This window comes from Phyllostomus discolor, chromosome 14, assembly GCF_004126475.2.
Source record: "Phyllostomus discolor isolate MPI-MPIP mPhyDis1 chromosome 14, mPhyDis1.pri.v3, whole genome shotgun sequence".
Taxonomy (NCBI): Eukaryota; Metazoa; Chordata; class Mammalia; order Chiroptera; family Phyllostomidae; genus Phyllostomus; species Phyllostomus discolor.
In genome coordinates this window covers 11,453,396-11,480,150 of record NC_040916.2, presented here as the reverse complement: position 1 = coordinate 11,480,150, position 26,755 = coordinate 11,453,396, and the positions used below count along the sequence as shown (strand labels likewise).

General features: G+C 39.5%; 1 protein-coding gene across 5 annotated transcripts in view; it reads right to left on the bottom strand.

Moving 5' to 3' along the window:
* The window catches only part of RPS6KC1 (ribosomal protein S6 kinase C1), a 156,000-nt gene that overhangs the window by 95,074 nt on the left and 34,171 nt on the right, over positions 1-26,755 (bottom strand). For 4 of the 5 annotated variants that reach the window (XM_028530743.2, XM_028530745.2, XM_028530747.2 and 1 more), the window contains 2 exons: positions 22,188-22,281; positions 8,271-8,633 (listed from right to left, as the gene is read on the bottom strand). In XM_028530743.2, the coding sequence (XP_028386544.1) occupies positions 8,271-8,633; positions 22,188-22,281 (457 nt within the window). The remainder of the gene's footprint in view (positions 1-8,270; positions 8,634-22,187; positions 22,282-26,755) is intronic. The other variant, XM_028530746.2, reaches the window with a different exon arrangement.

Here is a 26,755-nt window from a genome sequence, read left to right as displayed (position 1 = left end):
GCTTCTCGTCTCAGCTGTGCAAACACCAGCTGAGTAAGAAAAACTTCATGCCATCTTTATCAGTTCTACAAACAACCCAGATCAACTCCTTTAGGATGAAGAGTTTGATTAGGATTAACAGTTAGTATTTAGAAAAACAAAATTGGCCAACTCATAAGAATCCTGTATAAAAAGCATTCCTACTTTGCTCTGGAAGATTTCTTTCCCCAAATAATCAGATATCTAGAAATAATCACGTTATTATAACACATGTCAACCCAAACTAAGGTCACAGTTAACAAATCTTATAACTGGAGTTCAATGAAAATGACGCTTTGGTTACAGTGATGTTTCCATAACAGTTCTGTCACACTAGAACGACGTTCCCCAAGGAAACATCTCTTCTGCTCATAAATGTCGACTCAGCTCACAAGCTAGAGCCCTCCATTTCCCCAAATTAAAGGATAATGTCAGTTATACTCAACATCATACTCAGTGGTCATGAGTTGAAAGCTTTTCCTCTGAGAGCAGGAACAAGACAAGGATGCCCACTTTTGTCATTTTATTCAATACGGTTCTGCAAGTCCTAGCCAGAGTAATTAGGCAAGAAAAAGAAATAAAAGGCACCTAAGTCAGAAAAGAAGAAATAAAACTAGGTATTTGCAGATGACAAAATATTATATATAGAAAATGCCAGACTCCACCAAAAAACAGTTAAAACTAGTAAACAATTCAGGATATAAAGTCAATATACAAAAATTAATTTTGTTTCTATGCACTTAAAACAAACGATCAAAAAAAGACATTTTTTTAAAGATTTTATTTATTTTTAGACAGATGGGAAAAAAGGGAGGAAGAGAGGGGGAGAAACATCAGTGTGTGGTTGCCTCTTGCGTGCCCCCTACTAGGGACCTGGGTCGCAACCCAGGCATGTGCCTTGACTTGGAATCAAACCAACGACCCTTTGGTTCGCAGGCCAATGCTCAATCCATTGAGCCACACCAGCCAGGGGAGAAAGAGAAAGTTTTTAAAAATCCCATTACAATTGCACCAAAAAGAATAAAATACCTAGGAATAAATTTAACCAAGGAAGTGAAAGATCTGTACACTGAAAACTACCAACGTAGATGAAAGAACTAAGACAAAAATAAATGGAAAGATATTCCATTCTTAAGCACTAGAATAATTAATATTGTTAAAAATGTACTTACTACCCAGTGACCCACAGATTCGATACAACTGCTATTATTACTCCAATGGCATTTTTCACAGAAGTAGAAAAAACAACCCTAAAATCTGTAAGGAACCACACAAGACATCAAATTGCCAAAGCAATCTGGAGAAAGAACAACAAAGCTAGAGGTATCTAATTTTCTAATTCAAATTATATTACTAGGCTATCAAAAGTATCAATAGTAATCAAAAGTATACTATTTACATAAAACCAAACACACAAGTAAACGGAACAAAATAGAAAGCTGAGAAATAAACCCACGTATATACACTTAATTAACTAATGACAAAGAAGCCAAGAAGGATAAAGAACAACAGCCTCTTCAATAAATGGTGCTGGGAAAAATGAACAGTCACATGCAAAAGAATGACACTATATCCCTACCTTACTCCGTATACAAAAATCAAGTCAAAATGGATTACAGATTTGAACATAAGACCTGAGACCACAAACATTCAGAAGAAAATATAGGAGTGTAAGCTCCTTGATATCCGTCCTGGCGATGACTTTTTAGATTCGATACCAAAAGCAAAAGCAACAAAAGGGAAAATGAATGTGAATCTATCAAAGTAAAAAGCTCTACACAGCAAAGGAAACAATCGACAAAATGAAAAGACAACCTACCAAATGGATGAAAACCTTTGAAAATCATATATCAGATAAGAGGTTAATATCCAAGACATATAAAGAACTCACAAAACGTAACAGCACAAAAACGAATATTCTGATTAATAAAATGGGCAGAGGAACAGAACTGACATTTTCCCAAAGAAGACATACAAATAGCCAACAGGTACATGAAAAGGTATCTAACATCACTAATCATCAGGGAAATCCAAATCGAAACCACAGTGAGGCATCACCACACCAGTCAGAAGGGCTATCAGTGACAAGTCCACAGGTAACAAGTATTTGAGAGGACGTGGGGGAAAGCGAACTCTTGTGCACTGCTGTCGGAAATGTAAATGGGTGCAGCCACCATGGAAAACAGGATGGCGGTGCCTCAGAAAAATGAAACAGAACTATACCATAACGTATGATCCAGCAATTACACTGCTAGGTACATATCCAGAGGAAATGACATCACTGTCTTGAAGAGATATTTACACTCCCACATTCAATGAAGCATAATTTACAATAATCAAGGAAACAACCTACATGTCCATCCCCTGATGAAGAAAGAAAATGTATACACACATGCATAATATGATATTACTCAACCATAAATATTAAGGAAATTCTGTCATTTGCAACAGCATAGGTAGACCTTGGGAACATTATGCTAAGTGAAATCAGTCACACAAAGATAAATACTGTATGATCTCACTTATACGTGGAATCTAAAAATAACTAAACTCACAAACAGAAAAGACAGTGGTGGTTGCCAGCAACAGGGAATAAATGGTAGGTGAAATGGGTAAAATTGGTCAAAATTTACACACTTTGATTCATGAGATCAATTAATTCTCGGGATGTACTGTGCAACATGGTGACTATAGTTACAATACTGTACTGCATATTTGAAAGCTGCTAAGATTTTGAGTCAAGATGGTGGCACTGGTAAACACAGCTCACCTCCTCACACGAACACATCAAAATTACAACTAAAATATAAAACAACCATCACTCAGAACCATCAGAAATCGAGTTGATAAAAGTCTGACAATTATGAAAATACAGAAACCACATCCACGCAGACTGGTAGGAGAAGCAGAACAGGCTGGTCCCACATCCACACATGGTGGATAAAAATCCAGAAGGGATATCTCAGGAGCAAGGAGTCCCGGGCCCACATCAGGGCCCCCAGCCCAGGGTTCCAAGACAGGAAGATAAGACCTAAAACATCTGGCTGCAAAAACCAGTGGGAATTGAGTCAGTGAAGAAAATTCTGGAGTCCCAAGAAGCTCCTCTTAAAGAATCCACACATGGACGTACTCAGACTCACTTCCTCTGAGCTCTAGCACCACGGTAGCAGCTTGAAAGGTACCAGTGGCGTACAGGGAGAACCTGAAGTGTCTGGCGTCAAGGCAAGAGCTGGGGGACAGCTTTCTCCCAAACAGAAAGGTAGGCAGACAACAATGTACCCTTTTTGAACCCTCTTCCCACAGAGCTGGCAGGATGGTACTATCAACCTGGCTAACGATGTTTGCCCCACCCTGGTGAATCCCTGAGACTCGGTCCCAACCAACTTACAGGCCACCCATGCTGCTTTTCCATGCGAATGGCTGGCCTTGGCTCATGATTCACAACTTCCTAAATCTCTCAAACAAGCAACAGCCAGCCTCACTGAGACCCCAGCGCCTATATGTCTTGCTAAGTGGCGGAAGGATCAGTACTAGCAACAGCCAGCCTAGATTCACAACTTGGTTTCTCCTGGGACTCTCCAAGCCCAGCACAAGCAGCAGCCATGTCAGATTGCTTTATAGCTCAGGCGGGGTAGCCCCAGGCAGAACACAGATGATGACTGACCTTGCCCTGTACCACCCAGGAAACCCCAGAGCCTGCACACCCAGTGGACAGCTACAGACCATGTAGGAACACCACCACCCTGCTCCCGTACAGCTGATCTTCCATGGTGGACGGAGGTTGGTAGTCAGTGGTCACTTTGCAGCTAACTGGCCTTAGTAAATCCCTCCCATTGATCTACCATCAGCAAACAAGGCTCAATTACAAGAGGAGGATGTACTCAGCCCACACAGTGGATGTAGCTCAAGTACCCAGCATGGGTGATAAGGGAGACCGTGCCATGGACCCTACAGGACACCTACTACATCATGCCACACTACCAAGACAAGACATGGAGTCAAAGCAGCTCTACCTAACACATAGAAACAAACACAGGGAAGCAGCCAAAATGAGGAGACAAAAAAACATGGCCCAAGTGAAAGAACAGATCAAAACTCCAGAAACAGAGCTGAATGAAATGGAGATGAGCAACCTGTCAGATGCAGAGTTCAGAACACTGGTTATAAGGACGCTCAAGGAACTTACTGAAGTCCTCAACTGCAAAAAAAAAAAGACACAGTCAGAAACGAAGAATACACTAATTGAAATAAAGAACAATTTACAGGAAAACAGCACTAGAGTGGATGAGGCCGAGAATCAAATCAATGATATGGAACACAGGAAGCAAAACACAGCCAATCAGAACAACAAGAAGAAAAAGGAACCCCCCAAAATGAGCATAGTATAAGCAGCCTCTGGGACAACTTCAAGAGGTACAACATTCTTATCAGAGGAGTGCCAGAAGGAAAAGAGAAACAGCATGAAATTGGAAATCTATTTGAAAAAATAATGAAAGAAAACTTCCCTAGTTTGGTGAAGGAAATAGACATAGAAGTCCAGGAAGCACAGAGAGTCCCAAACAAGACAGATACAAAGAGGCCCACTCCAAGGCACATCATAATTAAATGCCAAAGGTTAAAGATAAAGAGAGAATCTTAAAAGCAGCAAGAGGAAATCAGGGAGTTACCTACAGGGTAGTTCCCATAAGACTGTCAGCTGATTTCTCTAAAGAAACTTTGCAGGCTAGAAGGGATTAGCAAGAAATACTCAAAGTCATGAAAAGCAGGGACCTACAGCCAAAATTGCTCTACCCAGCAAAGATACCATTTAGAATCAGAGGCAGAAAAAGAGCTTCCCAGACAAAAAATTAAACCCAATCATTATTATATGAAGTGTTAAAGGGATTTAATTAAGAAAAAGAAGATGATCAAAACTATGAACAATAAAATGTCAATACATACACATCTACCAACTACTGAACTTAAAAAACAAACTAAGCAAACGAGAACAGAGACAGAATCATGGACATGGAGAGTGTTTTCATGGTTGCTAGGTGGGAGGAGGTACAGGAGAATGGGTGATGAGGTAAGGGGATTAAAAAGTACAAATAGGTAGTTGTGATATAGGAAATGGAGTAGCCAAAAAACCTAAGTATGACTCATGTACATGAACAATGATATAGGGATTGCCTGAGGGAGTGGGGGTGCCAAAAGGAGGGGGGCAAAGGGGAAAAATTAGGACAACTATAAGAGCATAACCCATAAAACATAATTTTTTTAAAAAAAAAGGAAAATAGAAAGTTGCTAAGAAAATAGATCTTTGCCCTGGCTGGTGTGGATCAATGGACTAAGCACCGGCCAGCAAACCAAAAAGCTGCTGGTTCAATCCCCAGTTGTGGCACACACCTGAGTTGCAGGTCAGCCCCTCAGCTGCACGCATGCAAGAGGCAACCAATCAATGTTTCTTTCACACAATGACGTTTCTCTCCCTCAATACATAAATAAAATCTTTTAAAAAATTAAGAATTAAAGAAATGGTACTATTAACTCAGCAATTACTTTTTTAAAAAAATAGATTTTAAAAGTTCTCACGGAAAAAAATTTATAGCTATGTGAGGTGATGGGTGCTAACTAAACTTATTGTCAGTGTAAGATTTCACAATATATACATTTATCAAATCATTATGCTATATAGCTTGAATTTGATACTATATGTCAATTATGTCAATTGAACTGTGTAAAAGTTTTTTGGATAATGTCCATGCGTTTGTTAGGAGCAGAATAATACTTTTAAATATAATCCATGGACCAGAAGCACTGCCCTGATATTACATCTGACACATAGTTAAATATGCAACATAACTATGTTACTTTACATGTCCTTTAAAAATTAGAATTCAATGATTATGGTTCCACAGTTTGCAGGAACAAAAATTGATCACATTTTGAATAACAATAAAAGGCTACAAGCAATTAGTCTACTATAACTTTTTGGATTTGATGGCACATTAACATCGAAAAACAATCCAGGACAATAATGGATATTGTGGTTTCAGAAAGAGAGGCACATATTAAATAGAAAAAAATATGGTTAGCGCTGGCCAGCATGGTTTGGTCAGTTGGAGCATTGTCTTGTGGACCGAAAGGTCACAGGTTCAATTCCTGGTCAGGGCACATGCCTAGGCTGCTGTTCAATCCCCGGGGCATATACAAGAGGCAACAGATTGACATTTCTCTTTCACATTGATGTTTCTCCCTCTCCCCACCCCCCTGCCTCCCCATCTCTCTAAAAGCAATGAAAACAAAATCCTCCAATGACTATTAAAAAAAATGGTTAAATGATAACATTCTTTAAGACAGAGGTCTAGTGGGTTTGATATCAAGTTCTATTGGAGTAATAATTCATCACCCTAATCACAAAGTAACTAAATGATATATTTTTTATTTGCTGATGTGCATCCATAATGCTCATTTTGAAGCAAAGATTTTTATTTTTCTGGTGCCATCAAGTGGTAACATTATGAAGTGTTCTAGGGTTAAATGTAAATGACTTTAGACAAAAGAATCACACTGACATGTTTTATTTATGTCAATTAAACACTAGTGATGTTTGAGCACAAAAAAATTATCTAAAAAGAAAAGGAAAAAATATCAGAGCAGACTGTTTGCAACTCATGCCTATTTTAAACTCCCCACCCAAAATAAGAGTTAAGACAAAGAAGAAAAATAAGTAGATCTTTAAGACCAGAATGCTTCACTAGCAAACAAAAAAAACCCCAATAGAGCCCCGGCTGGTGTGGCTCGGTGGATTGAGCGCTGGCCTGCTAACCAAAGGGTTGCTGGTTCAATTCCCAGTCAGGGCACACGCCTGGGTTCCAGGCCGGGTCGCCAGTAGGGTGTATGTGTGAGAGGCAACCACCCATTAATGTTTCTCTCCCTCTCTTTCTCCTTCCCTTCCCTTCTCTCTATAAATAAATAAATAAAATATTTTTTTAAAAAACCAACAGATTATGAAACTATTTGAAAAACAAGTCTGTATCAAAATGATATATGTTGTACTATCAGTCAAGCCAAGAGAAATGCTCCTTTCTGAAACTCCATTAACATGGCTGTAAAATAACTATCTTTAAGCCAGGATGCCACAAGGACAAAGAGATGGAGCAAAAAGATAGCAGCAACAGAAGTGCAGGTGACGAGTGGTTACGGACTTGGGGGACCTGCAGCTGCCTGACATGCATGGCGCACAGTCTCTCCCAAAGTTCAGGAACTGGTGGCACTAGGCAGCTGTGGACATGAAAGGATTAAAAACAACAGACTTCGTTAAAATTGGTTAAAAAGCAGTTAGCATGCCGCTGACCACACTTCCCCTGCCACGCCATACAGCCAAGTATTCACATTCACACCACAGGATGCAAGGATCCTTGCAAGGATGCAAGGAGAAGGATGCAAGTTTAAATCCGAGGAAGAGGACAACAAAACGCTTCTGGACCACAGGACACCGGACACAGTGAGGGTAGGAATAAAAACTCGCTAGTAACACAGGACGTCGTGGTAATCTGAGTGATACTAACAAGTTGAAGACCACCAAAAAAACAATGAAAATGTTAATTTTCTAGAAAGAAAACCATGGAAGGAAGGTCTCATCAACCTTCAATGTGTGTGTCCGGGAAGTTGTGTCACTAACCGCAGCACACTTCACCCTGCTTCTATAAGGAAAGGGCAAATAATTAAACAAAAACTGATGCTTAAAATATAGGTAAGGTCTTTACTGACTTTAGTAACATTGAACCGCACACGCCCCATTTCACCCCCATTCGTTAGCTGAGAGTTTGCTCTACTAAACAACAGAACAAAACAGCGGGCAAATCAGAAAACCTGTCACATTCTAAGTTAAAAGCCCCTTTCACCTTGTCTATTCAGGCCGCTGAGAGTTTTGGGCTCCAAAGAATCTCTCTGTCAACACTCCTGCGAGAGGTGAAGGCTGGTGAACATTGACCATGTCAGGGAAAAAAAGGATTTTTCATAACAGAGACTAGAGACTTGATTTTTTAAGCCCTATTTTGTTGATTCATTGATCAAAGCATATAGTTCAGTATATTTGATACTATCGTGTAACCAGAGGTATACACGCACATACAGGTCACTTAATCTTTAGTTATTTATCATTTCGGTCTGTTTTTACATAGGATTATACCATAAGATATACTTGTATGTATACAACTTCTTTTCCAGATACCAGCATAAGAAACATATTGACACAGATAAAACTGTACCTTGAACACCTTCTAGGAGTAAATCAACTCCCTTCCTATAAAAATCAGAAGCAGCTTCATAGTCATCTTCTTCTTCCTTTTTTAAAGCCAGCTTTATTAATTCTCCTGCTTTCTCCAAATAATCTCTCTTGCCAAGCTTGGATTTTAAACTGCCGGGAAAGAGGCTACGGTTTTCCCGTTCTTCTTCTGTTTTGCTCGGTTCGCTGTCAGGAGCCACAGCCCCGAGTGCTGAAGGATCCGAAGAGAGACTGAGACCAAGAGTTCTAGTGGGAGAACTCTGATTGGAAGCCATGCCATCATCTAACTCAGCAGGAGAATCCGCATCGACAGTGAGAGACACCAGGTCACTGTCACTGGAGAAGCCTGGAAATGTGATCACAACAGTAAACATATTAAATTGAGAATTGACCAAAAGAACACAAATCACGCCAACCATTCATTTTTTCTCATTCTACCCAAGTCAATCAGGAGGGCTGTGATTAATTTACTATGGAGGTCAGTGTCTAGCAAAATGTTTCAGCTCAGTTCATTCATTTTTGCACTGTCTTTCAGTAACTCTGGAAGACCACCTCCTTGCCGTAACGACCAAGCTAAAACTGAAGACAAGTCTTTATCTAGCCTTGGTGTCAAAAGGAGCCTTTACCACAAGATCTTGTAACCCATTTTTAGAAAGCTGATGCTTGTACATAGTACAGCTGCTATGAACAGTATCATAAGAAAGGGAAAAGAGTAAGAGCTTTAGAGTAAGTAAAAAAAAAAAAAAAAAAAAAAAAAAGTTCTTGAAACCCAGCTCTCAAAACATGTCGTGTGACCAACAGTGAGGGCCTTAATGGTATTACTTGTTATGCAGGGCATTAAATGAGGAACAGAGTTAAAGTGGATGAAGCCTAATAGACTATCACTAAATTATATCTATTATAGCAATTATATAATAATTATTTAACTATTAGATGACATATAGTCAGAGGTGTGCTTTCGGGTCACCGTCCACATCTGGAAAATGTATGCCATTTCATTTTTTTCTTTTTAAAGAACTTAATTTTTTAATTTTTTTGTTTCAGCCTCTTCCACAGCTTTTGGAGACAGTTTTGGCCTGTATTCATATATTACTTTTCTGACAGAAAATCAGTAATAGGTGCTGTTGAAATTTGTAGCGATGAAAATTACTTCTCCCATTTCATATAACGGACTTCATGGTGAATGATCATAATCTACAATAATGGTTATTAATCTTTCGGGTCTAAAAGCCTCCCTTTCCATTCTTAAAAATGAATGATGGCCTCAGAGATTCTATTATGTGGATTATATCTGTAAATATTTACCAATCTGGATATTTAAAAAACAAATTGAAAATTTTTTGATTAAACATTAAAGCCTGTTACATAACTTTATTTTAACGCAATTTTTATTTTTAAAAAGTACATTTTCCAAAACAAAAAATAGTCAGAAAAGTGGCACTGTTTTGCATTTCTACAGATCTTATTAACAGAAGACAGCTAGATTCTCCTATCTGTTCTGTATTCAGTCTGTTGTCAGATGGTGTTCTGGTTGGAGGATTAGAATAAAATGTTACATAGAGATATAACTGAAAACAAAGTAAATATTAGTAGTCTTTTTAATATTCTCTTTTGATAATATACCCTAACTTGATGAGTGGTTGTTTCTTCAAGCTTAGCTGCCATGTAGAACATAAATTCCCATCAGTGAAATTTCTGTTGCTATTACACTCAAATCCATTGGCCTGTCTTAAACACTGAATGGATCTTTTTACCCATCATGAGTGTGTAACTTCACACATTGGTCATTTTGAACATACTGGTTCCCAGAGTTACGCAGGTCTTCCAAATGGTGACAAATCCCATACTACAATGAGACATTTGTTACTATCACCATCAATTTCACCAGAAAATTCTTTATATATCGGAAAACTGTCAAGCTCAAAGTAGAAGACACAAGTTCTCTAAAATTCTAATTTTGGGTGGCAAACTTGAATTTTATCAGCGGCAACAAATACAGTCAGTTGTTGTCCTTCAAGTGTCAGCTCACTTTGTTCACCTTTGAAAAAGTATTTGCCAGACTTCCAGTCAAGATGGCAGCACAGGCAGACATAGCTCACCTCTTCAAACAACTACATCGAAATGACAACAACCACCACTCAGAACCATCAGAAATCGAATTGAAGAAAGTCTGACCACTACAGAATTAAAGAAACCACATCCATCAGGACAGGCAGGAGGTGAAGACTTAGAATGGGCTGGTCCCACACCCATGTGCGGTGGAAAAAACTCGAGAGGGATATCTTGGGAAATGATTCCCAGCTCAGGAGTCCAATGCCAGGATTTTAAGTTCCCACAGCTTTTGGCTGCAAAAACCAGCAGGGATTGAGTTAGTGAAAGAAACTTCTGGAGCCCCAAGCAGTTCCTCTTAAGAACCCACACACAGTTCACCTACTCAGACTCACTCCCTGAGCTCTAGCACCACAGTAGCAGCTTGAAAGGCACCAGCATACGGGAAGAAACTAAAGTGTCTGGCATCAAGGTAAGCAAAGGCCCTTGTCTTTTTCCATAAAGCCACAGAGCCAGCAAGTTGAGATTCCATTAACCTGGCTAACACTGTTTGACCTGCCTTGAAGATTCCCAAAGACTCTGCCCCACCCAACTTACAGCCCTGTCCAAGTTGCTTTTCCATATGAATGGCTAGTCTTGGCTCATGCTTCACAACTTCCAAAATCCTCTCAAACAAGCAACACCTAGCCTCAGTTAAGCCCCTGGCCCAGCACTAGCAGCAGCTAGCCTAGATTCACAGCTTGGCTTCTCCAAGCCCAGCACAACTAACAGCCATCTCAAATTGCTTTATAGCTCAGGAAGGGTGACTGCAAAACACAAGTGGGAGCTAACCTGGGCATTCACCACTGGGGAAAGCCCCAGGGCCAGGGCACCCAGTGAACAGCTACAGACCATGTCAGAGCACCATCACACTACCCCTGCACAGCTGATTCTGCACAGAGGGCTGAGGGTGATGGTCAGTGGTCACAGCCAATCCTTGCAGCTGACTGGCCTGGGTAAACCCTTCCCATTGATTTACCAACATCAACCAAGGTTCAACTACAAGAGGAGGGTGTACTCAACACACATGAACGGTATACCTCAAGCACCCAGCCTGGGTGATAGGGGAGGCTGTGCCACTGGAAACCTACAGGACACCTACTACATTAGACCACATTCCCAAGACACAGAGTCAAAGTACTTCTACCTAATACACAGAAATAAACACAGAGAGGCTGCCAAAATGAGGAGACAAAAAAACATGGCCCAAATGAAAAAACAGATCAAAACTCCAGAAAAAAGAACTAAACAAAATGGAGATAAGCAATCTATCAGATGCAGAAGTCAACACACTGGTTATAAGGATGTTCAAGGAACTTAGTGAGGCCCTCAGCAGGATAAAAAAGTCCCAGTCAGAAACAAAGGATATACTCACTGAAATAAAGAACAATTTACAGGAAAACAGCACTAGAGTGGATGAGGCCGAGAATCAAACCAATGATATGGAACACAGGAAGCAAAACACAGCCAATCAGAACAACAAGAAAAAGGAACCCCCAAAATGAATATAGTATAAGCAGCCTCTGGGACAACTTCAAGAGGTACAACATTCTTATCAGAGGAGTGCCAGAAGGAAAAGAGAAACAGCATGAAATTGGAAATCTATTTGAAAAAATAATGAAAGAAAACTTCCCTAGTTTGGTGAAGGAAATAGACACAGAAGTCCAAGAAGCACAGAGAGTCCCAAACAAGACGGATGCAAAGAGGCCCACTCCAAGGCACATCATAATTAAAATGCCAAAGGTTAAAAATAAAGAGAGAATCTTAAAAACAGCAAGAGGAAAGCAGTGAGTTACCTACAGGGTAGTTCCCATAAGACTGTCAGCTGATTTCTCCAAAGAAACTTTGCAGGCTAGAAGGGATTAGCAAGAAATACTCAAAGTCATGAAAAGCAAGACCTACAGCCAAGATTGCTCTACCCAGCAAAGCTATCATTTAGAATCAAAGGGCAGAAAAAGAGATTCCCAGACAAAAAAAACTAACGGAGTTCATCATCACCAAACCATTATTGTATGAAACACTAAAGGGTGTTATTTAAGAAAAAGAAAATCAAAACTATGAACAATAAAATGGCAGAAATGCATATCTATCAACAATTAATCTAAAAAACTATGCAAACAAGAACAGAGACAGAATCATGTGTACAGAGAGCATTTTGATGGTTGTCAGATGGGAGAGGGGAGTGGGGGAATGGATGAAGAAGTGGGAGAGTTAAGATGTACAAATAGGTAGTTACAGAATAGCCATGGGGATGCAAAGTACAGTGCAGAAAATGGAGTAGCCAAAGAACTTATATGTATGTCCAATAGACATGAACAATGGTGGGGGGACCGCCTGAGGGGGGGGGGGTGCTGGGTGGAGGGGGCAAAGGGAAAAAAATTAGGACAACTTAATAGGATAATCAATGAAATATAATTTTAAAAAATAATTATAAAAGTAAAAAAATTTTTAAATAAAAAAAAAATATTTGCCAAATTCCCAATTCTGAATAACAACAGTTTGTGAATCATCCTTTAAGCAAAAATGGTATTCTAGCAAAGAAGCAGCTAGTTCATGGCTCAAACATCTGCACAGGTACTTCTCCGTACGACAACCATGGCAGCTCAGTCTGCAGAAGTGTTTTATACATACTTCCATTTCATCACACAGAATATCAAAAAGGCATGTACCCAAAGATGGAGATTTAATGAAGTTAAGTTTTTCCTACTTTAGCAAAGACACTCATTGCACCGGCACCACTGCAAGTGTGTGCCCTGATCACTGACGCAGGCTGGGGTCACTGTCCCCATTCACGCTCCCGCACAGCGGTTTTATCCACCATTGTTTCTGCGTCATCGGTGCAAGCATCGATCAACACAGCAGAAGGCGAGCATCTCCTAGATGCCTTGGGACTCCCTGAAAAGATCTCAGGAAAACCCAGGGGTCTTTCTAAAGACCATACTTCGGGGGCCACTGATCTACACAATCAAAAGAGACCGGCAATTGGGTTACTAGGCTCGGAAACAGCTGAAAGCTGCATCACCCTTGAATACTGACTGCCAAGTTTCTCAGAAAACTCAATATATTAAGAAAGAAATCATTTCCTCAGTGACTCAAAATTAAAGGTGAATTGGACTATATTATTCTAGATTAGGGATCAGCTAACTTTTCCGAGGGCCAGAGAGTAAATATTTTAGGCTTTGTGGGCCGTCTTTCACAACTAATCAGCACTGCTGTGGTAGCACAAAAGCCTCCACAGATGCTACATGAATGACCACGCAAGGCTGGGTTCCAATACAACTTTATGGATGTTGAAATTTGAATTCCAGGTAATTTGCACATGTGACAAAATAATATTCTTTTGAACTTTGTCAACATTTTTTTAAGATTTTATTTATTTATTTTTGGAGAGGGAAGGGAGGGAGATAGAGAGAGAGAGAGAGAGAGAAACATCAATGTGTGGTTGCTGGGGGTTATGGCCTGCAACCCAGGAACGTACCCTGGCTGGGAATTGAACCAGCGACACTTTGGTTCACAGCCCGCGCTCAATCCACTGAGCTACGCCAGCCAGGGCCTTTGTCAACATTTAAAACATAAAAACCATTCTTAGCTTTTAGGTCATAGAAAAACAGATGACAGGCGAGACTTGGCCCACAGGCTATACTCCGTCAACCCCGATTACGCAGACTTCACGTCAAATAAAGTAAGTTACAGTAAAAACTTGTTACTGGAAGCTAGACTCAAATTTCTAATCAGTTTTAGACATGACTCTGGCACCCTGTCAATATATTGTTTTCAGTGTTTTTCTTTCAAATCCTCAGAATGCCCATAAAGAACTTTTTGATTTTTAATTTTTTAAAATTTTGGGGGGTGGTGCTGGTTAACAAAATCATGCGGGTTTCAGGTACAAATTCCACACCACACCATCCGTATGCTGTGTTGTGTCCACCACCCCAAGTCGGGTCTCCTCCAACACCATTCACCCCCACACCCTCCTCCACCTCCTCCCACCCCTCTGGAAGTAATTTTGAGGTACAAACTTCCAGTTACAAAATATGTAAGTTATGGGGACATAATGTACACCATGGCAACTATACTAATAATCCTGTACTGCATATTTGAAAATTGCTTAGAGTAGATCTTAAAAGTTCTCCTCACAAGAAAAATATCTGTAACTCTGTATGTACAGTGACACACATCAGTTAGACTCACCACCAAGGTGAATTTCGCAGTACAGCGGGGCCCCTGAACCACACAGGGGCTAGGGGCACCAGCCCCCCACCCTGTGCAGTTGAAAATACACATATAACTTTTCACTCCCCCAAAACTTAACTATAGTCTCTCAGTATCCACAGGGGATTGGGTCCAAGACCCTCCACACATACCAAAACCCAGAGATGCTCAAGTCCCTTTTGTAGAATGGCACAGAACAGCACACACCATCAGCCCTCCACACCCTCAAATACCCGACCTCGATGAGAAACAATGTGCAATCTGCAGCTGATTGAACCCACAGATGTAAACCCTGGGGTGTGAAGGACCAGCTAACTGTATATTTACATTTTCAAAAATCTGCATATAAGTAGACCCACGCAGTTCAAGCCTGTGTTTGTTCATGGATCCACTGGGTATATAAACATTCAATCAATATGCTGTACAACTGAAACTAATATAATGTTATGTTAATTATAGAAATGAAATTAGATCAGAAAAGTAAGACCATGATAATACCAAGGAGAAAGTCAGACAGCAAAATAAAGTAAGCAATAAATATTCTATACAAATTGTTTCAACTTCTACCTAATTCTAAAAGAAGAATCTTTCAAAGAAAGCAAGCAAATAAAGCTAATGGGTTAGGAAGGGGAATTTTTTTTAGCCTCACTGGGGGAAGCAAAGGGAAATGAAAAGACGTCTTGTTTAACCTTTTTGGGTGATAAAGTGGCAATACAGATCACATGCAAAAAAGTATTTATATGACCAAGAAATTCAGCAATTTATACCAAAAACAATCAGAGATATGAAAACAGGTCTCTATGTAAGCCTATCCACCACAAAAAAAAAGTGAAAATTTTGCAATGACAAATTTCTAACAATAGATTATGGTTCGTACTTATGATAAAATATTATACAGCTATTAAAAAGTGTGTTATAGAAGAATGTTTAATGCGAAAGTATTCACAGTCCATTATGCAAGAATGACAAACTGTAAAGCAGTATATATACACACACATATACATATACACATATACATAGACACACATACTATAGTGCTAATGTAAAAACACAAACACCGGAAAAAAGCTAGAAAGGTACACTAGACACCACAAGTAATTTTCTCTGTAAGGTGGGATTGCAGATGATGCTAATCACACTGCTCGTATGTGGATGGCAAGCCCTTCAGGCTCGGTACATGAAGACCACCAGGGCAGATGTGGCAGACCACCAGGGCAGACGCGGCAAGGGTGAAAACGAGACTCTAAGAAGTCATCGTTCAGGAAATACTGACCTGGATACATTACCCAGCTGCCAGTGCCCAGGAATTCCTCACTCAAGAGACAGAAGACAGAAGTGATACAAAGCCAGATCCGTTAGCACGCTAACCCCTGACACCTCCCTGCCTACCCTCTTCCTTTCATTTTCCTCCACAGACGCACCCTGCCGTTCCTGAGAAACCCAACCCTGGCGCATCCCCTCAGCCACCCACTGCACCCCATCATCTTTTCTGGTCATCTCTGACGCTCTTCTCTTCCGTAGTTAAGCAATTTCTAAATTCCCTTCTTCACAATGAAGTATTCCCCAAACAGCAAATAAAGTCAACAGCTACATATACTCAGTAACTAGATTATTCCTCTTAATATGCCTACTTAATACAGTGCTTGCTCACGTCCTGGAAATCTCAGTCCTGTCACTCAACCTTTTTTACACACATCTAAATTTCCCCGGAAGTGGAGACGGGCTCCCTGTGACCAGGAAGGAAGTGAACAAGTAAGACGTGGGAGCAGCAAGCAAAACCTTCTCAGTTAAGATGAGCGGGAAGAAAACTGTCGATGAGGCAGAGCAACAACTCGCAATCCAGAGACTGTGTGTCAAAAGTTAAACCAACCTGAAGTCAACCATGTTTCAAGGGGCCCCCTGGGCCATCATAAGAGGGAAAGGTCCGTCCTTCACCACCACCACCAAGTCAAAACCCTAAGCGTTTTCCGCAAAGGATGAGGGCGGGGGATGGGGGGGGGGGGGGTCAAAGGGTCTATGAAGCGTTCTGCCTCTGGATCCATTTCACAGACATTCAAGTCTCAGGGCTATTGGAGGCCCCGGGTGACTGGTTGAAAAGCAGCCACGGACACGAGAGGTTTATTTAGCCTCCCAGTCCACCTACCCGCCCTCACCTTCTGCGCTTTGAACTGCTCAGAGCAGGGCGGTCCAGGGCAACCTGTCTAGGACAGCATCTCTGAAAGGCAGGCCCCGGGGCAAAGGCTGAGTGGCCACAGAATAAATCTTTATACTATAAACTATCAGAAATCTGTATTTGAAGACCATGTGCAAAAAGACCTCAGTTTTCTTTAGAACAACAGGTGGTCTCTCATGGTTGACTATATATAAAATCCATGGCCTCGTTATGACTAGCCGACAGCCTTCCCCGAGCCCTGAGGCTCGCCTATGGCCAGTCAACAAAAGGGAATTTCACCTTTCCCAGTAGTGATGACTCCTGCTTCTCACACAAAGCAGGACATGTAGCCAGCAGGACAAAGGTCCCCTGAGACGGAAGAAATACCTATCAGTCTCCATCAAGAAACACGCCCTCATAAAAGTGATCTTAAGTGAACACCTAAATCTAAAATAGTTAAGATTATTATGTTAGTTAGGATTCCTGTACTCGATTACCAGCTCATCATTTAATAATAGCTACTGTTACCCGAAAGAACCGTTCCTTTGACATTTCACATTTTTATGACATGTCCTTGGGACATGTCTATGTTTCACCCTTGAAATTTTGTGAAAACAGCATCAGAGTATCTTCTGTGTACTTGGTGAAAACCAGACTGAGCTCAGAAAACAACACATTCATCACAATTACAACCCTCATACTGTTATCTTAGCACGAACAACCGAGATCTATGAGGGGGCTTCCCTTCCTGCCTACGGAACTTTCTGTGCTGCTGCTCTCCACGTTCCTCTCTGCAAACCACACCTGTTCGTTGCTGGCCGCCAGTAGCTCCCAATGAGCTTTCTGTACCAAACACATACTCTGTCTCCTCTCCATAACATTAAGTCTCCATTTCACAAACACACTTCTGTGATTGCTATTCAATACCTGGCGTGCCTTGCCTGCCTTAGGCACATGGCTTACCTTCTCCAAATTTCCAGTTTTCATTGTTAACTAAAAGATTTATCTATATGTTCCCTAATGTTCTTCTACTCTAAAAAACCCATTCCCACGACGCAGCATAACTTTTTATTGGCCTCACCCAACCCCAAAGCCCTAATTTTTCAACATTATCTTCAATAACCCCAGGGTTGTAAGAGTCAATATTTGCAATTTGTATCATTTGTTTTACATGCATATATACATACAATGACACATTCTCATTTGTATTTATCTCGAGAGTAATGACCCATACTTCTTTCCTATTTATTTTAAGCTTCTTTATCAAAGAAAATTCAACTAATAAAGAACAGTGAATAAATGTTAAGTAGATAAGAAAAAAAGGAACTTCAAACTGAATAAGCTTACTCTAATGTAGTCCAGGGCCCAGACTAATTCCAGTAACAAGATTTGGAGTTCTCATGGTGCCACCTAGTGGGCATTTGCTATAAATTCTACTTTAAATTATTTAGACGTGTATTTTGTCATCTTACAGTACATGTAGTGCATAGATTTTAAGTTTGTCTTAAATATATACTTAGGTTACTAAGTAGCAAAAAAACTGAAAATTATTCCTTTATAAAATTATGCTGCCTCAAAACATCAACTTTAAATCATCTACATGAAAACAACACAAATAATAAAAAGTAAAATATATAATAAAAAGGTATTTTAATACAGAACTTTTTCAAACTTAAATAACTACACCTTTCTAATCAGTCCCCCCAACATAATATAATGTTGGGTACCTTTAATATCTTAAATATGATCTACATTATTCAGTTTCACATATATTAATTATAATCTTCAAGTTTATCTACATAATGGAAAAAATTATTACCCTACCACCAAATAAACACACAAATCTTGCACAGAGTTATTTTATGAGTTCCCTTACATACAGCAGCAATAGATGCCATTTCTCTCAAAATGTACATTTCATTTACTCTAAAATAACTAATTCAAGACAGCATAATAAATCCTTTCTTGAATCTACAATTGTTAGAATACGCACTTAGGAACTCATAATACACAATTTACGAATTTAAAAAAAATGTAGACTGACTACTCCAGGAGGCATATAAGAATATTCACCCTTAAGATCTGCTACACATAAGAAGTTATCTCTCAATTTGTATTTGTGGTTATGGTCACCTAATTATTTTCTCTTATTTGCTGCACACACCTGGAAAGTGTCCCTCCCAGAACTGCAAAGGAAATACAGTAATGTACTAGGAAGAGGAAATGACACAGGTTCCCAGATGAGGCTGTGCCGACATCAAAGGCTCCAGTATCGAGGCCAGCATGGCAGTAAAGCAACCTACATCCTTCCCACAGGCCCACAGATGAGAGAAACATGTCAGGAAGCCCGACTCCCATGCATCATTCTGGCCCGGTTTTCACAAATGTCAGTAACTTCATAGCTAACTTTAATCCAACAAATGATGAAAGTTTAAAAAGGAAATAAGATGTTAACAATCAATTGAACCTTTCTTCCATGAGAAAAGATATAGTTTAATTTCTCCGAACAAAGAAGATGAAGAGTAACCAGCATTTCACTTTAAAAACATAAAATATTAATTTTTTATCTAAAAACCTACTGAATAACCCTACAATTTTCAATTTCATATTAGATAAACTATATTTACCAGTTAATTACCGAATTACTGGTTTTATCAAACCCTATGGGGCTTTCCTCCATCCCACTGTACTATAAAATAAGGTTACACCACTAGGCAGCTCCTCGTTTTCCTGGGAAAACTTTCTTTCAAGGTAACGTAAAACGTGTTGATTGCATTTTTATGGTACTAATAAAAATAATGATCCCTTAGCCTCTGCATCTGTTCTCTCAGGTGATAGCCTTGCCGTGTCGTTCTAACTCTACCTGAAGGACCTTGAAACAGCCGACTAGATATTAAGATTTGCCCTTCTGGCTCATTCCACTGGCAAACGAGATCACAAGTATGAAAAATGAATCCACCTTCAAAACACCATTTAAAACACTGCCCTCAGAGGAGCTGTTATGGAACGAATCACCTCCTCACATCTTGGCTCCAAACCCACCCCACAAGCACGTGCCAGCCACAGGCCCTCGCAGCCCTCCTCTCCCCGCACACCGGTGGGGCTTGGCGGGCGGCCGGCTCTCCCGCTCCCGCTCTCTCGCTAGAGGCCCCTCCCTCGGCTGTCTTTAGGGTTCGCAGACCTGTCCGTAGGAAAGTACATCTTACACGTGCCAGGACGCCAGACAACTGCATGATACTTAAAAGTCCCTTCCCCTCTCAAATAGCAGTAAGTTTGTAAGCCGTCTGACATTCTGATCTGCCTTTGTCAGCAAGGTGTCTTTCAGCAGGATTAATTAGCCAGGCACAAACACTTTAAAGGAAGGGGGTAAAAACCGTAAGCATCCACAGCATTTCCAGTCCCACGTTTTTCGTTATCAGTGGATCACAGTGCATTTCAGAGACAGTAAGAGTGTTGGAAAACAAAATGATGCCTTGAAAGGATAAATTGTCACTATTGCTTTTAGGTCTCCTAAGTCTTTTCCTGAGTTTTTAATAAAAATGTTGCCCCTAATTTCTCTCATAAAAGCATATTCCCAGAAGAGAAATCCTTCCAAACAAAACCCATCTTCCTGAAACTTGGACGGCCAACTCTGACACAGCTGTTTCCCATGGGCAGCCCATTCCGCCCTGCTTGTCCCAGGCAGTCCTGGTTTACGCCTGCCATCTGACTGTACTTACTAACAGCATCCTCACTCCTCAGAAGTCTCCCAGACTTCCGAGTCTCCCAGAGCATAAATTACTAACTCACTCAGCTTTAGGTTGTATGCCCTTTGACATAAATACAGCCACCTTCTTACACAGAAGAGCTCTGCATCTTTTAGAACACCATCCCAAGGAAAGTCACTCCTAATAATAACGCCCCTCCTTCTCCCTCCTCGACTATGGCGAAGGACGAAAGGCCCTTCTCTGCATTGCTCCCATCCCTGATCCTTCACAGCAAAACAGGCTCCTGAACACCGCTCTCGCACCTCGGCTGACTCCCACCTAGCAACAAAGCTTTTTTATGGCTGCCGACAGAACATAACCATTCCCAAATCACACGACCTTCATGTCCTGTACCACAAAACAAAAAGAGAAAACGAAAACATTCAATTTCCAAGAGCTGTACTCCTTGTTGAATACTCTCCTACAAATATGTTTAACTGCCCTATTTGTCCTCTACTGAACATCATCAAATCAGCACATTTCACAGGCGGAAAACACTCTCCCTTTCTCAGGAGGAGGGTGTCTCTGAGGCAACAGCCGGGTCAGGTTACCCCAGAGAAGTCACCTTCCAAGGAGACTGGCTCTGGAGGGAGAATCCCACTGGGGACTCAGTGGAGATCCCAGGCCCGAGGGCCCCGAATGTTACACAGAGCACTGGCTGTAAGTTAATGAACTTGCTTTGAAGTCAACAGAGGCCACCATGAAAAACCAGAGAAGTTAATCACTTCTCAGCACAGTAACCAACAGAAAAATGTATTTCAGCGCATCAGCCTGCACAATGGGCGGGACGTGTTGCTCCTGCCAAATCAGGATGGGGCTTCACAGCGAGAGCTCCACGTCAGTTTGTCCGTCCGCACTGCAGAGGGAGGGCTGCCTCCCACCTCTCGCTTCACGAAGCACCCTCCTCTGCTGGAAACTCCCACGTGTGAAAGAGATCAAGAAATATCATCTAGTTGTGATTTCACGTTTATATAAACCAGGCCTGAGGCGAGTCAAACAAATCCAATTAACTATCTTTAAAGACTCTCCCCATCCCTGTCCCCAAATCCTTTCTTTAGTTCTAAAATGTTCCCCGAAAGAAAACTAGCAAGGGAAATCCCAAAATCCAAAAATGAGTGTACTTTAAATCTCCATAAAAATTCAAGGATGACCTAACAGAGGAATAAAACACAAGAGTGAACATTCTTGAATTAAAGTGATTACAAAAATTGCTTTGGTTTAGACTCATGTAATCCTAAAAGATAATCAAAAACACTAAAACTGCTTTAGATTTTTCTTTTCTGAGTACATGACTAAACTTTTAAAGCCAGTCTTGAAATTAACTGTCTAAAAGTCAGATGCTACTACATAAACTTAATAAGCAGGTCATTCTTATTCTAGAGGATACATATTCTAAACATTCATTATACCGCATTTCATCAAATCTAAGATACCATGAATTGTAGGAGGAATCATTACCTTATACATCACTAAGAAAGAAAAAGCTGTCAATGAAATGTAAGATATCATCAACCCAGTATCATGCACCAAATATCAGTGATGTTAAAATGTAAAACAACGTAGAATCTTAGAATGAAATATTCTCAAATTCCTACATCCATTTATTTTTTGCAATGTAAATATGATTTATAGCCTTCTGCAGTCAGAAGCATTGAAATGAAGAAATTAAATTAAATTAAATTAAATAAATAAAATCTCTTACCTTCCGTACTACACTCGGGAAAGCTATCAGTGAAAGAGTCCGAATAAGCTTCAACAGGACCAATCAACTCGGAACCATCGTTAACTATTCCACCCTAAAAAGATCAGAGTAAATGCATTTCATTGTCAAAGAGTATTTTTTTAAAAATCAGTAATAAATGAACTACTATAATCTCAACTGAGTATGCACAAGGACTACAAAAACGATTCACCTATTAAATTAGATTATAATTGCTATTTTTAAAAAATCAACAAAAATATCAATATTGGTTCATCGGTTTTAACAAATGTACCACACCAGTGCAATATGTTAATAATACAGAAACTCTGTGAGGGAGTAGGGGAATATACGGGAAAACTCTGTACCTTCTGCACAATTTCTCTACAAACATAAACTGCTCTAAAATATTATTTAAAAGTTCGACGGGAATATTATCATGTTTATAGTAGTAATACATGGTGTTTTACAAAAGCTTATTTTTTTAAATCTCTCAAAAGTACTCATTAAAAAATACAGAAAGAGAAAAACCGACCATCTAAAGAATACTGTTCAGAATCCTTAGTGACTGCTCATATTCCAATTACTGATAAATGACGAACTTCACTGGGAAATAATTTAATTTTGTCGAATTAAAAACTATAATATATCACACAGCATCTCTGGGAGAGCCCAGAAGTGACTTAAATTTGAAAACAGCGTAAATACAATGTAAGGAAAACTAAATAAATAAATTTAAAATATCTTTATTAAAGACACACAATGTTAATAATTTAAAATTGATTTCTCAATGTGACCATTATTTAATTCTATATCTAAGTTTGCAAATTCAAGCCTCAAAAGGCTACTTCCTCTTCCTTACATGTAACTAGAGAACACTATTGGCAGGCGAGTGGCCGTGGTGTGGTTCTGTGCTGTGGCTTCGTGCGCTGCTCTGGTCATGATAACGCGGGCTTGTGATCTTCAAGTGCTGTAACTAACTAGAGTGACAGCTCTTCTGCTCCCGAACACCTCTCCTTCCGCCTTCCACCAGCAGCCCTACGCTCCCAAACATCACTTCTGGAAGAGCAAAACCCAGGAGAAGTACAAAACCCCCGTTTCCTCCCTGTGTCAACACAAAGAATTCAACAACTATCTTCCCCTAATCGAAGTCTCCCTGCAAGCTTATCTTTAAGAGAAATTTGAAGTGGTCCTTCTCAAATTACAAAATTTAACTTCCTAGAATATTAAATGAACAAAGACTTTAAAAACAAATATTCTTTAGAAGAGTTTATATTACTTTATTCTATTTTTATTAAAATATCCCAATCACAGTTTTACAGCTAAATTTTTCTCCAAAAAAGAGTACCTACTCTAGACAAAGTCATCCTTTGAACAAAACTAAATTTTAAGAAAATATGGAAATATTCTTGAGAATTTTAATAAACAAAGTTGATTTTATTTATAATCTCACTTAACATAAAGTGACCCAACTATCAACTTCTTCTATCACTAGGTGGATAGTGACTTTAAGTTACCTACCTATAAAATGGAAATGATGCTTATAAGTAACTCAAGGAATTGTTAGGTCTAAAAGGTTTCATACATGTCAAGTTTTTAGAACAATGTAAGTACTCAAGATTTTTTGTTATTGTTATTAAAAACTGATATAAGATCTGCTTATAAAACTAAAACTGAAAAAATGTTTCAGCTAATAATCCTAAAAAATCTATTTACCTAATTTAACAAACAGTATATACAAAATAATAAGTAAATAACACTATACCAAATAAAGAATAAATCTTTAATGAAACAAAGTAATACTGCTGTCTAGGCACTACAGGAAAGTCAGGAAAATATGCCACAATTCCATCTTAACTCTCTACTTCAAACATTAACTTTATAGTGCAACTGATCATGCAGTAAAAAGGAACTCTGGTCACATAGCATCTCAATGGTGATGGTAATAAGAGTCAGTCTGAAGGGGAAGGAGTTCCAGTATGGTAGAATATGTGGATCAGCAAACACTCTCCCAAAAGACAATAACACAACAACCATTAGAGAGCTCTGGAACTTGATCAAAAACATAAAGCAAAGGAAGAAGTGTTACTCATGAAAAACTGCAAAACCACAGGTAAGAACTGTGGGAGGCTATGGCATTCTGGCCTGGGGTTGCTACCATATTCCATCCCAGCTGGGTTGCCATGGTAATTATTCAAGGGCAAGGCAAGCTTCTAAAACCAGCAGATTCACTTGCAGAGGAGGCAGGCATGATTTTGATTGAAGCACACACAAAAAAAATCTACCCAAAACAGCATTATCAGTAATAGTAGCGATCTCAGTGCCAAACAAATGGCAAGGAAGGGAGTGGCTCAGCAAGCATAAGCTGTGGTAAGCAAAGGACCAAAACATGACCAGTCGGACATTTACCAGGGAGATCCAGAAAATAACACAGCATAGGGGTTCTTAATAAACTCCCTATCCTCCGTGCAGGAGGGGCCAGAGAGGGATCACGCTGCCTACAGACCCCTGGCAAATGACGCACACGCAGAGCCAAGTCCACGAAGTCCCAAAGGAAAGTAAAACTCAGGACAAACATAAAACTGCTGGAGCTTTGAAAACCAAGAATCATCAGCATAAGGGAGAAGCATGAAAAGAAACAAAATGTTTAAGTACAAGCAAAGACCAAACACTGGCTGCCCACTAACCTATAATGATACAAAGCTAATTCCTACCAAACCAGCTTTAAAAATATAAAATAAAACAGAACACAATAAAAACTGAGTGTAAGTATCAACGGTCACAATGTGTATCAACTACACATTGATCAGACTCCACGGATTTTGCAGACAGGTCACCGTATTTTTTGGACTATAAGACATACCCCTTCCCCAAATTGGGAGGAATAATGGTTGTTAATACTGCCGTTGAGCTCCGTTGACATTTACATTGGTGAAATATTATGTTATTTATGTTATTAAATATTTAACCATATTTTTGCTTCAAAATTTTTTTTCCTATTTTCCTCCTCTAAAACCTACGTGTGTCTTATGGTCCAAAAATACAGTGATAAACATACGGACAAAACAATGGCAACAACCCTCAGGGGAAATAAATCAGATATCAGAGTTGCTATAATATGTATTAACCAAAATTTTCATTTTCAAAATATATATATATATAAGATACACAAAGAAATAGGAAAGAGTGCACTCCACACCGAGAGGGGGAAATGCTGTCAGTGGAAACCAACTCTGAGAGGGCAAAACTGTTGGACTCAGAAGGCAAAGGCTTCAAGGCAGCTATTTACAAACAGGTTCAAATAACTGAAGGAAATCGTGATTAAAGAGTTTTAAAAAAGTGTAACTCTATGGCTCATGGAATAGCAAATATAAATAAATACTACTAAAAAAATTAAAATGAAGCATTATCACAGAGCCAAAAATGGAGACAACCAAACTGTCCATCAAATGATGAATGGATACATACAATGTGGTGTGTTCACATCCACGTGATGGAACACTCTTCAGACACAGAAACAAACAAAGTGCTGATACATGCTACAACACAGACGAACGTGGAAAACACTAAGCTCTGAGAAAGAAGCCAGACACAGAAGGCCACATATTGTAGGATTCCATTCATATGAAATGCCCAGAATAGGCAAATCCATCACTATGGACAGTAGGTCAGTGGTTGCTCGGGGTTGGGGCATGTGGGGAAGTGAGTGCTAATGGGTGTGAGGTTTCTTTATGAGGTAATGAAAATGTTCTGAATCGGGCAGTGATAATAGTTGCATAACCTGTGTATATACTAAAAACCATTAAACTCTACACTTAAAATTGGTAAATTTTACATTATATCAATTAATCTCAACTTAGGGGATAAAAAGAACCAGATGGAAATTCTGGAATTGAAAGGTATTACAACAAACATTTTAAATTCACTAGGAGTTCAACAACAGATTTGAGAAAGAATAACCAATGTACTTGAAGATCAACAGAAACTTCCAATCTGAAGATCATAGGGTAAAAAGACCAAATAATAATAAAAAGAACCAGAGAGAAATGTGAGATAATATCAAATGTACCAACTTAAATGTAACGGCAATATCCAGTATAAGACAAAGGGGTTGAAAATGAAATACTTGAAGAGATAAGGGCAGAAACCTTCTAAAACCTGACAACAAAAAACTTTAAATCTACAAATACAAGATAAATCAAACCTCATATAGGATAAACAGAAAGAGAACAGTGTTACCTAGGCTAACACTGTTGAAAGATAAGTCTAAATTATGAAGGAAGCAATAAAAAAAGACACGGAGGAACTACAATACAATTAACAGCTGACTTCTCATAAAAATCAATGAAAGACAACAGGCAGTAGAATGACAAATTCAAAGAACTAAAAAAAAAAAACAATGTCAATAATTTCATATATCCAGCAAAACTATCCTTTAAAAATGAAGGGTGCCCCGGCAGGGTAGCTCAGTTGGCTAAAGCATCACCCTGATACAGCAAGGTATGTGGGTTCTATCCCCAGTCAGGGTACATGCAAGAACTAACCAATGAATGCATTAATAAGTAAACAAC